Below are 12,744 nucleotides of genomic sequence, written 5' to 3'. Positions count from 1 at the left end.
CATGTGGTGGTGCATGTGGTGGTGCATGGGGTGGTGAATAGTGTGGTGTCCCTGCAGTTCCCCATGCTCAGACAGTATTTTGCAGCAGACGCTTTCCAATACGAACCCGAGGCGAGGAATCCGGACACCCGAGGCCAGCTCAGCGATCAAGAAATGTACTTTCATGTCAGACAATTCCATCAATTCTGTACATAGCTCCTCCTCCTATGTACAGTACAATTCACCATTTTCTTCACATCTCCCAGCTTGAGAGGAAGTCTGGGTCAGAGCACAGGGTCAGACTACAATACAGTGCCTCTGGAGGGGTCGAGGGTTAAGAGCCTGACTCAAGGGCTCTACAGTGGAAACTTGGTGAACTCTCAGCTTCTCACTTTCAGCACTAATGCAGTAGAAATAAATCGAAGCTAATCAGCATAGCATAGGGAAAAAGTCCAGTGAAGTGTAAATGAAATCATAACACGCCCACACATCTCAATCAGAGCCTTAACCTTTACCACGTGAAGATTTAAACCAAGACAGGAACTTCTTATAAAATGACTGGATATCATTTACCAATTATTTTATATATTAAACCCCTCACATCTGAAAAAATATGGAGTTTTCTCCTGTGTCCATGTTGATGACTGAGTGTCTTGGTCATGTCTCACTCCACAGTGGAGGTTAATATGAAGCTCATATGAAAGTAGACACTCAGGACTTTAAGAATTTGTCGTGTTTCAGAAGGATTTCTGTTTTTCTCTAGACTACTAGGGCTGATAGATTCATAGAAAAGTTCCATTCCACAGAAATGTTTGTATATTCAAAGTAGATGTTGATCTCAAACCCATTTCTGCTCTCTGAGATGTTCTCCAAGTGTTTGTTCATCTAAAAAGCAGCTCAGATTTCATCTTCAACCAGTAAAATTCTGTGTAAGGTTCTCCAACAGAGGGAAAAACACACGGCTGAAACAGACATGCTACTTTGCTCAAGTGAGAGACGCGAAACTTTACGATTGTGTTTGTAAATTAGCTTACACATTTTTTCTAAGTGTTATCAAATTGTCACATTATTTATTTATTTATATATTCATTAATTCATGTATTTTTTTTATTAATTAATTAATTCATTCATTCATTCATTCATTCATTCATTCATTCGTGTATTTATTTTTTATTTTTTTAATTATGTAGTCATTCATTCATTCACTCATTCATTTATGTATTTATTTATTTATTTTATTCATTCATTCATTCACCACTAAAATTCCGTGTAAGTTTATCCAACAAAGGGAAAGTAAACTAGTTTGCACATTTTGTCTGTTATCACATTTTCACATTATTCACTCATTCATTCACTCATTCGTTGAAGTGTTTGTTTATTCATTCATTCATTCATTCATTCATTTATTTATTCATTCATTCATTCATTAGATCAATTATTCATTCATGTATTTATTTATTTACTCACTCACTCACAAAAACTGGTGGAGATCATGGAGCCAAAACTCATGCATTCCACCAAATACTGATCTCTTAATGTTATTTAGACAAAGCATTAACACAAATTGTTTACAGATGATTTGCATTTTGTTTTATTTGAGTTATTAATACTGCATGATCTTGGGTTATTTTGAGGTGATGTCATTTCCTTTAAATATACACTCTAAATAACAATAGTTATATTTTGAATTTAGGAGAAATATTGTCAGCAGTTCACAAAAAATGAAACAAAACTCTTCATCTGACCAATACATGAACCTGGAAGAAAAAAACAGAAGAAACTGATCAATAAGAGACCACTTCAAAATCATGAGTTTCTTATGTTTTTTTCTTCCAGGTTCATGTACTGGTCAGATGAACAGTTTTGTTTCATTTTTTGTGAATTTCTCCTAAATGTAAAATATAACTAAGCATGATCTCCACCAGTTTCTCACATTGCTGTTGGGGAACTTTATACCACTCTTTTTGCAAAAAAACAAACAGTTCAGCTTTACTTGATGGTTTGTGACCATCCATCTTCCTGCTGATGACATTCCAGAGGTTTTCAATAGGGTTCACATCTGGAGATTGAGCAGTGGTCTCTTATTTTTTTTTACAGAGCTGTATATACATACATATATATATATATATATTTGTTAGTAAATCAGAGCTTGTGTTCCTGCCATGTTTAAATCCTGATTCAGTCCTAGTTAAGCGTTTCAGAAGAGACAGGTCTTTAATATCAGGAAGAATGTTGGATTTTAAACACCGCTGACAGCAAAAGCATCAGGAGCAAAGTGGAGTTCTGCAGCTGGGGATTTTTACAGTACGAGTTCTGGCTCAGTGAAGAGGGCTGACCAGAGCAAGTGGGACGCGTCCGAAGCCAGAGAGCTTTCTCTGAGAAAAGGCTGATGAAATGCTTTTGGCAAATGTGCACCACGCTCTTGCAGAACCTGATCATTCACATGTGTGTAAACACACACACACACAATTCTGGATAATTGGATGCATATGCAAAAAACAATCATTTCTAGATACCCAAACAACAGGATAATTCGAATATCCTGTCATCTTTCTAAACACACACACACACACACACACACAGTTTTCTGACTAGCATCTCTATGAGATAATGGTTGATCTCATTCTCTGGATCGTTTCAGACATTCCCTCCTCGACAGCTGGGAGGAACCTAGGAAGCTGTTTCATGCTTTCTGTGTGTGTGTGTGTATGTGTGTGTGTGTGTGTGTGTGAATATATTCAAATCCATACAGATTAATGCATGTAATCTGTCTGCAATCATACATGTTTATATATTTTGCAATTACCCGACACAGACACCACACAAGGCAGCGTTCTGGCCGTGTGGGTGGCCTTTAGTGCTGGTGATTAGTTACGGTGTGCAAACTCGCTTCATCACAATACCTCCGTTTTTTTGGCAGAAGAGGAGAAATTGCACAATGCAGTACATTTTTGGCAAGGCCTCAACAACAACAAGAAAAAAAAAAGCCCTAAACTCTACTAGCTGCAGAATATCGCCTGCACCTCCCCTCCCAAGCCCTGTGTGAGGGAGATATTTGGACAGAGACCGCGTTGACCCACTGCTTCTACTCCATACTTGTGGGAGGAGATGGCCAGACAAAGAAAAGACACCCACGCCCTTGAACGCAGACACAAACACATACATAACTCATGCAAAGACTTCGAAAAAAAGCTGATTTATTCCTTAATTATATCCTTAATTAATTTTTTGTGAGTGTGTTTTTGTGTCATATTTCCTGGAGAAAATATATTTATTTATTTATTTTTATTTATTTAACGCGATGTCTTGTTAAATCTTCAACGACAAATAAAATTAATTAAATAAATATAAATAAATAAATAAATAATAATTAAAAAAAGAAGACATGATGTTGATGCTCCATTTCCAAAGTTTTTTCTCCTCTGGATTTTTGTCCCTGTTGTTCTTCTAGTCTCAAATGTGCCACATACCAAAGGAAGAAAAAAAAGAACCCTCATACACACACACACACTGGTCCAGGAATGTATCCTAAAAGAAAACTGGTCTTGAGCGTCTCGTCAGAATAAAACCCAAGCGTTTCCTGCTTTTCCGTTTTACATAATGAATAAAACACTCTATAATAGGAAACTAATCAACAACAGGGCGGTGTGATGAAACCCACTTCCTGTTACTGCCCTCACAGTGATTATTTCACAATAACAGCGTGTGTCTTGGCGTTTGTATTGCTTTTATACCACCGAGCATTTGCACTGGATTAGAATTTGGATGTGTTTGTGTGTAAATAATATGTTAGTTCACGTTATCGCTTTCGTTAGAGCAGCTACGAAGTTTAGATAACTCTCTGTTGCTATAGAAATGATAATGTATTAGAATAAACACATCAGTAACTGGATATATATATACTTATATTGCCAAAAGTTTTGGGACACCCCTCCATATCATTGAGTTCAGGTGTTGTTTTTCAGGGGTTGGGCTCGGCTCTTTAGTTCCAGTGAAAGGAACTCTTAATGCTTCAGCTTCATACCAAGACATTTTGGACAATTTCATGCTCTTTGTGGGAACAGTTTGGGGATGACCCCTTCCTGTTCCAACATGACTGCACACCAGTGACCAAAGCAATGTCCATAAAGACATGGATGAGTGAGTTTGGTGTGGAGGAACTTGACTGTCCTGAACAGAGTCCTGACCTCAACCCCATAGAACACCTTTGGGATGAATTAGAGTGGAGACTGTGAGACAGACCATGCTTTTACATGCACATGAATGTAATATGGAGCTGCCCCGCCCCTTTGCAGCTATAACAGCTTCAACTCTTCTGGGAAGGCTTTCCACAAGGTTTAGGAGTGTGTTTATGGGAATTTTTGACCATTCCTCTAGAAGCGCATTTGTGAGGTCAGGCACTGATGTTGGACGAGAAGGTCTGGGTCACAGTCTCCGCTCTAATTCATCCCAAAGGTGTTCTATGGGGTTGAGGTCAGGATTCTGTTCAGGCCAGTCAAGTTCCTCCACACCAAACTCACTCATCCATGTCTTTATGGACCTTGCTTTGGTCACTGGTGTGCAGTCATGTTGGAACAGGAAGGGGTCATCCCCAAACTGTTCCCACAAAGTTGAGAGCATGAAATTGTCCAAAATATCTTGGTATGAAGCTGAAGCATTAAGAGTTCCTTTCACTGGAACTAAAGGGCCGAGCCCAACCCCTGAACTCAGTGATTTGGAGGGGTGTCCCAAAACTTTTGGCAATATAGTGTATATGTGTGTATACATTATATATATATATATATATATATATATTATATATATATATATATATATATATATATATATATATATATATATATATATGTGTGTGTGTGTGTTGTAATGTGCAGCTGCAGTACTGTTACAGAAAGCGAATCAACTCCACCTGACCAATCAGTAAACAGAGAAATTTAAAGCCATGGGAAAAACTTGATAATCACCGTGGTTTATTTTCATGGACTGGTTTGGATTTGAGCGCTTGCGTGTAAAGGGTGTGTGTGTGTGTGTGTGTTTACATGTCCATCCTGTGTGTGTGTGTAATGGTGCATACGTGCGCGTCTGTGTGTGTTCGAGTGTTTCAGGGCCGATCCTGGGGCCTCCTGTGAGAAACACGTCTTCCTCGCTGGGTTTCCTTCCTCCACTTTGTCTGCAGTTGGACAGGGAAAGGGGGTGCGCTGTTCAAATCTTCACACAAAATAAGATGTTCAAGTGCTATTCTTTATAAGAATGACTACCTTTGCATTCATATATATCATTCTAAGAGTCTTTATTTTTTTTTCTTTTTAAATGTGTGGACATTTTTTAAAAGAAAAACAAACAGTACTTTCTTCTTCAGTCTGTATTTTCTATCCCTGATTTTTTTTCAGGTTTAAGAGTGAGTGCTTGTGTTGTAGATGCTAGAAAAAACTCGTCTTTGGACGCTTCTTTTTAAAGAATAATCTCGCGATCACTGAGGTGTTCTAATCCGAAACAGGACGAAAAATTATTTCAAGAACCTTGACCTAAAAACAATGTATTTATAGATAAGTTCCATGAATAAGTTCCTGAAATAGTTCCTGCAACAAAATAGAGCCTAGAGGTACAGCATTATTTTAGATTTTTTAATCATTATGGGAAAAATTAGCATTTATCTATCTATCTATCTATCTATCTATCTATCTATCTATCTATCTATCTATCTATCTATCTATCCAATACATTTATTAGATAGATAGATAGATAGATAGATAGATAGATAGATAGATAGATAGATAGATAGATAGATAGATAAATAAATAAATGTTTGTTTGTTTATTAATTAAATAAATTAAATAAATAAAACTGAAATTTATTTAAATAAATAAATCAATCAATCAAAAAAATGCAAAAAGGGATATTCCGGATCAAGTGCTATTTTCTAGGAAACTTCTCATTCATACATCATTATATGATTAATATTTAAATGTATGCAAATTTTTAAATGGAGAAAATCTACAGTAATTTCTTCTGCGGTCTGTATTTTCTATCCCGCATTTGTTTTCAGGTTAGAAGATGAGACACAATTGAAAAACACCGTCTTGTGACGCCCCTAATCACGAAATATCTTCTGATCTCGGATTTGTGAACTACACAGTGTTCAATAATCTGAATGTAGAGAAACAGAAACCAAAGTAATTTTTTTTTTGACTTTCTTCAGCGAATCAGAATCAGTGTGTGATATTAAAAAATAAATAAATAAATAAATAAATAAATATGGAGGATGTGCTGGATCAGGCACTTTCATAAGAATATCTGCTGCCTTCTCATTTAAATACCATTATATGATACGAGTCATTATTAAACGTTTGTACAAGTTTTAAAGGGACAAACAAACAATCATTCCTTTTTTTTCAGTCTGTATTTTCTATCCCTGATTTTTTAATTTGTTTAATAATTTCTCTTTCTCTGTGTGAGTTTTGACCCACCTTCTGGACATATGTCATTGGACAAGAAACAGGGCACAACTTTCTTATTGAAAATTGATGCTAATAATAATAATAATAATAATAATAATAATAATAATAATAATAATAATAATTATATGAAGAAGAAGAATATTTTCACAGCGCAAAGCAAAACTCACACAGAAGTAACGTCACAGTCTGGCAGTCTGCGTCACTTTGCATTGTGAAGGGATGGGGGCAGGACGGGGGGGCAGTTAGATCCTGTCCCTCTGTAGTGTTATCAGAAGGCATTCCTGCCCCTGCTTCTTCAGACACTTTGGCTTTATCTGGCTCCGAGCCCTAACTCCCCCTTCCTCACACACGTCTCAGTCAGCTGCCACTTTTGCCCCGCCCTGCACTTCATCTCTGCATCTACCCCAGAGTCCCTCAGCAGGGTGAGACATTTCAAAACGCTGACACGATAGGCGCATTCCAGACATTCTATACATCCAGGCGGTGCAGCGCTGACATCTCCGGATAACGGCTTTGACCTACAGTCTTACACTCCAAACATTCTGACCTTTCAGATTTCACTCTCTTGGGGTTGTGTAAAAGCAAACAGATGTTGGTGTACAGTGATGGAGACTGCAACTCAACACAAGCAGCATGGCCTTGGGCGTGTGTGTGTGTGTGTGTGTGAAAAAGAGAGATGACTTTTCAAAGGATAAATCAAATTCTTTTGCAGCCAGATGTACATTTACATTAGTTTTATTTGCCAGATGTGTTTATCCAAATCCTAAATGTTGGAATTGAACCCACAATGTTGGAAGTGTTTGGGAATCAAGCCCACGATTGGAAGCATGCGGAAAATATGGCAGGTTTGGAAAGATTGAACCCATTATGTTAGGGCTGGAAGGATATGGGAATCATGGAAATCACGGTGGTTTGAATCAATTTGCATAATGCTTTGTTTTGGTGGGAATCAAACCTATGGTGTTGGGATCGGAAGTTAGCTTGAATCAGTTTCCGAAATGTTTTGGGAATTGAACCCATGATGCTGGGATCAGAAATGAATTCAAATAAATATCCGATTTTTTTTATGTTGGGAACTTAATCCATGATGTTTGGACTGGAATCATGTGTGGATTTAAATGAGTGTGGGATTTGAACACATGGTGCTGGAATTGGAAAAGTGAGGAATTTAAAGCCACAGTGATAGGACTAGAAAGATAAAGGAATCAAAAACCATAGGCACCATTACACATTATCCTGGGATTAGAAGAATGTGGGAACTTAATCCACAAATATTCCTAAATCCATGAAGTTTGGATTAGGATAGTGTGAGAATAAATGGGAATCAAATGCAATGACGATGGGATTGGAAGCACACAGGCATGAAAAACTTTGGGATCAGAAGAGTGTGGGAACCGAAACCACGATGTTGGGATTGGAAGCATGTAGAAATAAAAAACATCACTTGGAAATGGAATTGTTTGGTAATTGAAATCATGATACTGAGATTGGAAGCATGTAGGAATTTAAAAGAACAATACATTTCTGGAAAGATAGAATTTTTATTTTATCAGAACCTTTGATGATTGCTCTGGAAGCAGACTGGAAACTGAAGTCATGATACTGAGATTGGAAGGTTGTGGGAATTGTGGGGAAACCCATGATGTTGGAATTGGAGGCGTTTAGGAAACTAAAAAAACAATACATTTCTGGAAAGACTGGAATTTTCATCTGAACTTTTAACGTTTGTTCTGGAAGCACATGGAAATCAAATCCACGTTGGACCTGGGAGATGTGTGGGGACCAAAATCAAGAGGTTGGGATTAAGAGAATGTGGGAATTTTCATCAGCATGAGAACTAAGATTATGACGTCTAGACAGGAATTATGTGGGAATCGAACCCATTATATATATAGTTTATTTTATTTGGATGGAAAGCATGATGATGCACTGGAAGCGTGTGGGAATCAAACCAGTGATGCTGGAATTTGAAGAATGTGGGAATCACACTAATGATGTTGGATTTGTGGAAATCCATCATAGAAAAACTGGAAGTAGACGGAATTTAACGCATGATAGTGAAATTTGAGGAATGTAGGAATCAAAGCCAAGTTGAGAAAAACAAAACCACTGATTTGGGAATGGAAGTGTGACTAGGAATTGAGGTCAGGATACTGAGATTGGAAAATTTTGGGAATTAAACCAAGTGATGTTGGGATTGGAGGCATGAAGGAATCTAGAAAGACAGGAATTTTCATCATAACCTTTGATGTTTGCTCTGGAAGCACATGGAATCAAACCCACAATGGGTCTGAAGGTGTGTGTAGATCAAAATCAAGAGGTTGGGATTAAAAAAATGTGGGAATCAACTGCATGAAATTGGGATTTAAACAAACACAAACAGGTACATGATAAAATCCCTAATGTTGAATTATAACACCCAGAGTGATGAGTTAACACTTCCAGAGTTCATGTCTCCCAATGGACATACATAAACACTTTTGTGTTAGTCCAAGATTGGGAATTTTTCCTGCGATGTTTGCTGGAATTACGTGGGAATTATGTAGGAATCATGTTATTTTGTGAGAAAGCATGTAGAATTCAAAGCCATGATGTTGGCACTCTAAGACTGTGGGAGTCAAACCAGTGAGGCTGGAATTTAAAGAATGTGGGAATCACACCCATGATGTTGGAACTGGAGGTTTGTGGAAACCCATCATAGAAAAACTGGAGGAAGACGGAATTTAACCCATGATAGTGAGACTAGACTCAGCGCATGAGTCTGGAACTGGACTCGGAATGAAATCCATCATATTTATGATCGGATGTGAAGCATATGGAAGTTATAAGTTTCGTGATGGGAATCATGAAAAAAGAAGATGCATCAACATCGTCACTAGGATAAAATCGTAATTCTTAATGGTTATTCCAAAGCAGCGGTTCCTCTGTAGGAACACCGGCCATCTCTGCGTTTTAAAGTGGTCTCAGGTTTCTCCTCACACGGTGAGATAAGTTCATTTAAAACGTGCACAGGGATCTCTGAGGCTCCACCGGGTCACGGCTCGCTAAATATTTTCGAAAGGAAGCGGCTCGGTGGTCTGTCGAAGTTTAAAGGCAGGGCAAGAACAAATAAACTGCTCACACACACACACACACACACACACCACAGAGAGCTCTGGTGATTTGTAAAAAAAAAAAAAAAAAAAAAAAACTACTGCTGGCTTTCAGGCGGGTCAAAATGAGGAGAAAATGAGAAAGTGCTGCTTTGATAAGCGAAACAGAGCTTTATAACACATCTATTAATCAGTTATTAGCTAGGTTTTTATTTAAAATGTTGGATAATCCACATACCTCCCATCAGGTATTGTGATATGTTAACAAGCCCCGCCCTCAATCACTGTTAATCACTAGCATTATTTTATTTATAAGTTTTCGTTTCTGAGTAAATAATATCCATTTAACTGTTTATTAAATAAAATAAAATGCAAATATTCATGTTTTATATTATATTATACGATGATTTTAAATATTTGTACGTTTTTAAAGGGAAAACAGTCATTCCTTCTCAGGTCTGTATTTTCTATCCCTGATTTTTTCAGGTTTAAAGGCGAGCGCTTGTGTTGTAGATGATAGTAAAGAATAATCTTGCGATCTCTGAAGTGTTTTGATCTGACGCAGGACCAAGAAATATTTCTAGACCTAAAATCAAAAAGCATCTATAGATAACAAGCTCCAGAAAAAAAGTTCCTGAAATGGTTCCTGGGACGAACTTAGGCCTAGGAGTAGAGCATTATTTTAGATTTTTATTAAAATCAAATAGCAGACATCCTGCACACATGTATGGAGCAATAGAATAATATGATATAATAAATAAATAAAATGCAAAAAAAGGGGTGTTATATAATTTATTTTAATTAAATGCAGTAATCAAATAGCAGACATCTATTGTCATAGAATGAAATAAATAAATAAATAAATAAATAAATAAATGAATGAATGAATGAATGAATGAATGAATGAATGAATGAATGAATGAATGAAAAAAAAATGGTGATATATAATTTATTTATAATTAAATGCAGTAATCAAATAGCAGACATCCTGCACACATGTATGGACCAATAGTCGTAGAACGATATAATAAATAAATAAATAAATAAATAAATAAATAAGTAAGAAAGTAAGTAAGTAAATAAATAAATAGATAAATAAATAAACAAATAAGTAAATAAATAGATAAATAAATAAATAAAATAAAATGCGAAAAAAAGGTGTTTTATAATTTATTTTAATTAAATGAGGTAATCAAATAGCATAAATCCTGCACACATGTATGGAGCAATTGTCGTAGAACGATATGATATAATAAAATAAATAAATAAAATGCCAAAAAGGGATGTTCTGGATCAAGTGTTATTTTATCGTAATAACCTATAATCGTTATATGAGTCATTTCTAAACGTATGTCCATTTGTAAACAGAGAAAATCAACACTAATTCCTTCTTCAGTCGGTATTTTCTATCCTGCTTTTTTTTCAGGTGTAAAGGCGAGTTCTTGTGACGTTTCTCCTGGAGAAAAATCTCATCTCAGAACCGTGAACTTCAATAATGTGAATGTAGAGAATAAAAAATACTAAATCACACTTTCTGTGTGAATACTGACCAGAATCTCAGAATTTTCAAACTTTGTGTGACACTAATAATGATAATAATAATAAAATGATGATGATGATTATAGTGATGATGAAGGTTAATGTGTAAAAGTCAGACTGAAGTCACGTCACTGTCTCGCAGTTTGCGTCACTTTTCTTACTTTGCATAATTGTTCTGGTTCCTGTGAAGTGATGGGAATGTGAAACAGGAACAGGAGCTCTCAGCCTACTCTATCTCTCTATCTCTTTCACTCCCAAACACACACACACACACACACACACACACACACGTATCCTGCACACTCTCTGTAGGTGTCCTCTATGGGATTATGTGCAGAGACAGAGGGATATAAGGGGGTTAAAGATAAGGATGGGTGGTCTGATGGTGACAATCAGAGACATACCACACAACCAAATGCAAACACACACACAGAGACATACCCTCGGCCAGAGTATCGTCCTCATCTTGTCCGTTAAAGTCTGTCTGCTCGTCCGTCTTCCCGTTCAGGCTGGAGATTGAGATCTGTCCGTTCTTCTGCAGCTGCTACAGAGGGAACAAGACATTGCTTACAAACTGACACACACACACACACACCTATCAAACACTACAACATTGTCCTTCACTATCGCACTAGCCTATCAGACAGATAGACAGACAATCAGACAGACAGACAGATAGAGTGTCAGACATCATCTATCTATCTATCTATCTATCTATCTATCTATCTATCTATCTATCTATCTATCTATCTATCTATCTATCTATCTATCAGCTCTTTTGGAGTCCAGAAGCTCTGCCTCGAATCAGTACGATGGGATGTCCAGTGATCGGTCCAGTAAGTAGTGGGACTATACAGTGTGTAGTACCTGATTTGAAACCTGGTCTAGTCCAGTTAGGATGAACACTAAAGAGAATGAATAAGCTGTGGTGTTTCCAGAGCGTCCTTAAATACAAACTTTCTAAACTTTCTCAAGTTTCTGCCAGATAATGTACTTCACTCACATCCTGGCAAGGTGGTTTACATGGACATTACCACACACACACACACAGTTTAAATGGCTAATCAGACTATTGGATCAGACTGGGCTCCAGAAGAATGATGCCTCTTAAGAGGATCCTGTTATCAAGGAGCCGCTGTCCACTTTAACATGGGCTTTCCTGCTGTCTGTCGTCACGTTGCCCTTTAAACAAGGAGGATGTCCCTGACCGTCTGCTGCTTTTACTAACAACTCACTCAGTGTGTACGAGACAATAGACTCATAGAGAATCATAAAAGAATTAAAAAGAACACACACACACACACATTTATATTCTGTATATTGTTGTTTTGTTTTTTTTTTTGCTTGAAGGGATTCAGAGTCTGTGTAGTAAAAACCAGAGATTTATTCAACAGGTACTCTGCACAAAAACCATAACAATGAACTGGATGAAGCCACACCCTCCAAAAAATAGCGCAGTGGATTGAAAAACTTTATAATCTATTCATAAAATGGAATATATGACCAAACCGAATCCAACCAAGGCTGGACATATTCATACGAAGGTGGACATTTATTATTAAGTATCTTGATTCATTGAAAATAAACTGATCAGTAAAGATCTTTTGATTATGTATATTTTTTTTATTTAATTTTTTTATTATTATTTTGTAAAATGTTATTTATTATTAATAATATTA

General features: G+C 36.8%; 1 protein-coding gene across 1 annotated transcript in view; it reads right to left on the bottom strand.

Moving 5' to 3' along the window:
* Nucleotides 1–12,744, bottom strand: part of akap12b (A kinase (PRKA) anchor protein 12b) — a 62,285-nt gene that overhangs the window by 21,542 nt on the left and 27,999 nt on the right. Inside the window, exon 2 of the mRNA XM_058379587.1 lies at nt 11,507–11,609. Coding sequence (XP_058235570.1) covers nt 11,507–11,609 — 103 coding nt within the window. The remainder of the gene's footprint in view (nt 1–11,506; nt 11,610–12,744) is intronic.

This window comes from Hemibagrus wyckioides, linkage group LG25 (genome assembly GCF_019097595.1).
Source record: "Hemibagrus wyckioides isolate EC202008001 linkage group LG25, SWU_Hwy_1.0, whole genome shotgun sequence".
Classification (NCBI taxonomy): Eukaryota; Metazoa; Chordata; class Actinopteri; order Siluriformes; family Bagridae; genus Hemibagrus; species Hemibagrus wyckioides.
The sequence above is the reverse complement of the archived record's forward strand: the minus strand, read 5'-3'. Positions and strand labels throughout refer to the sequence as shown.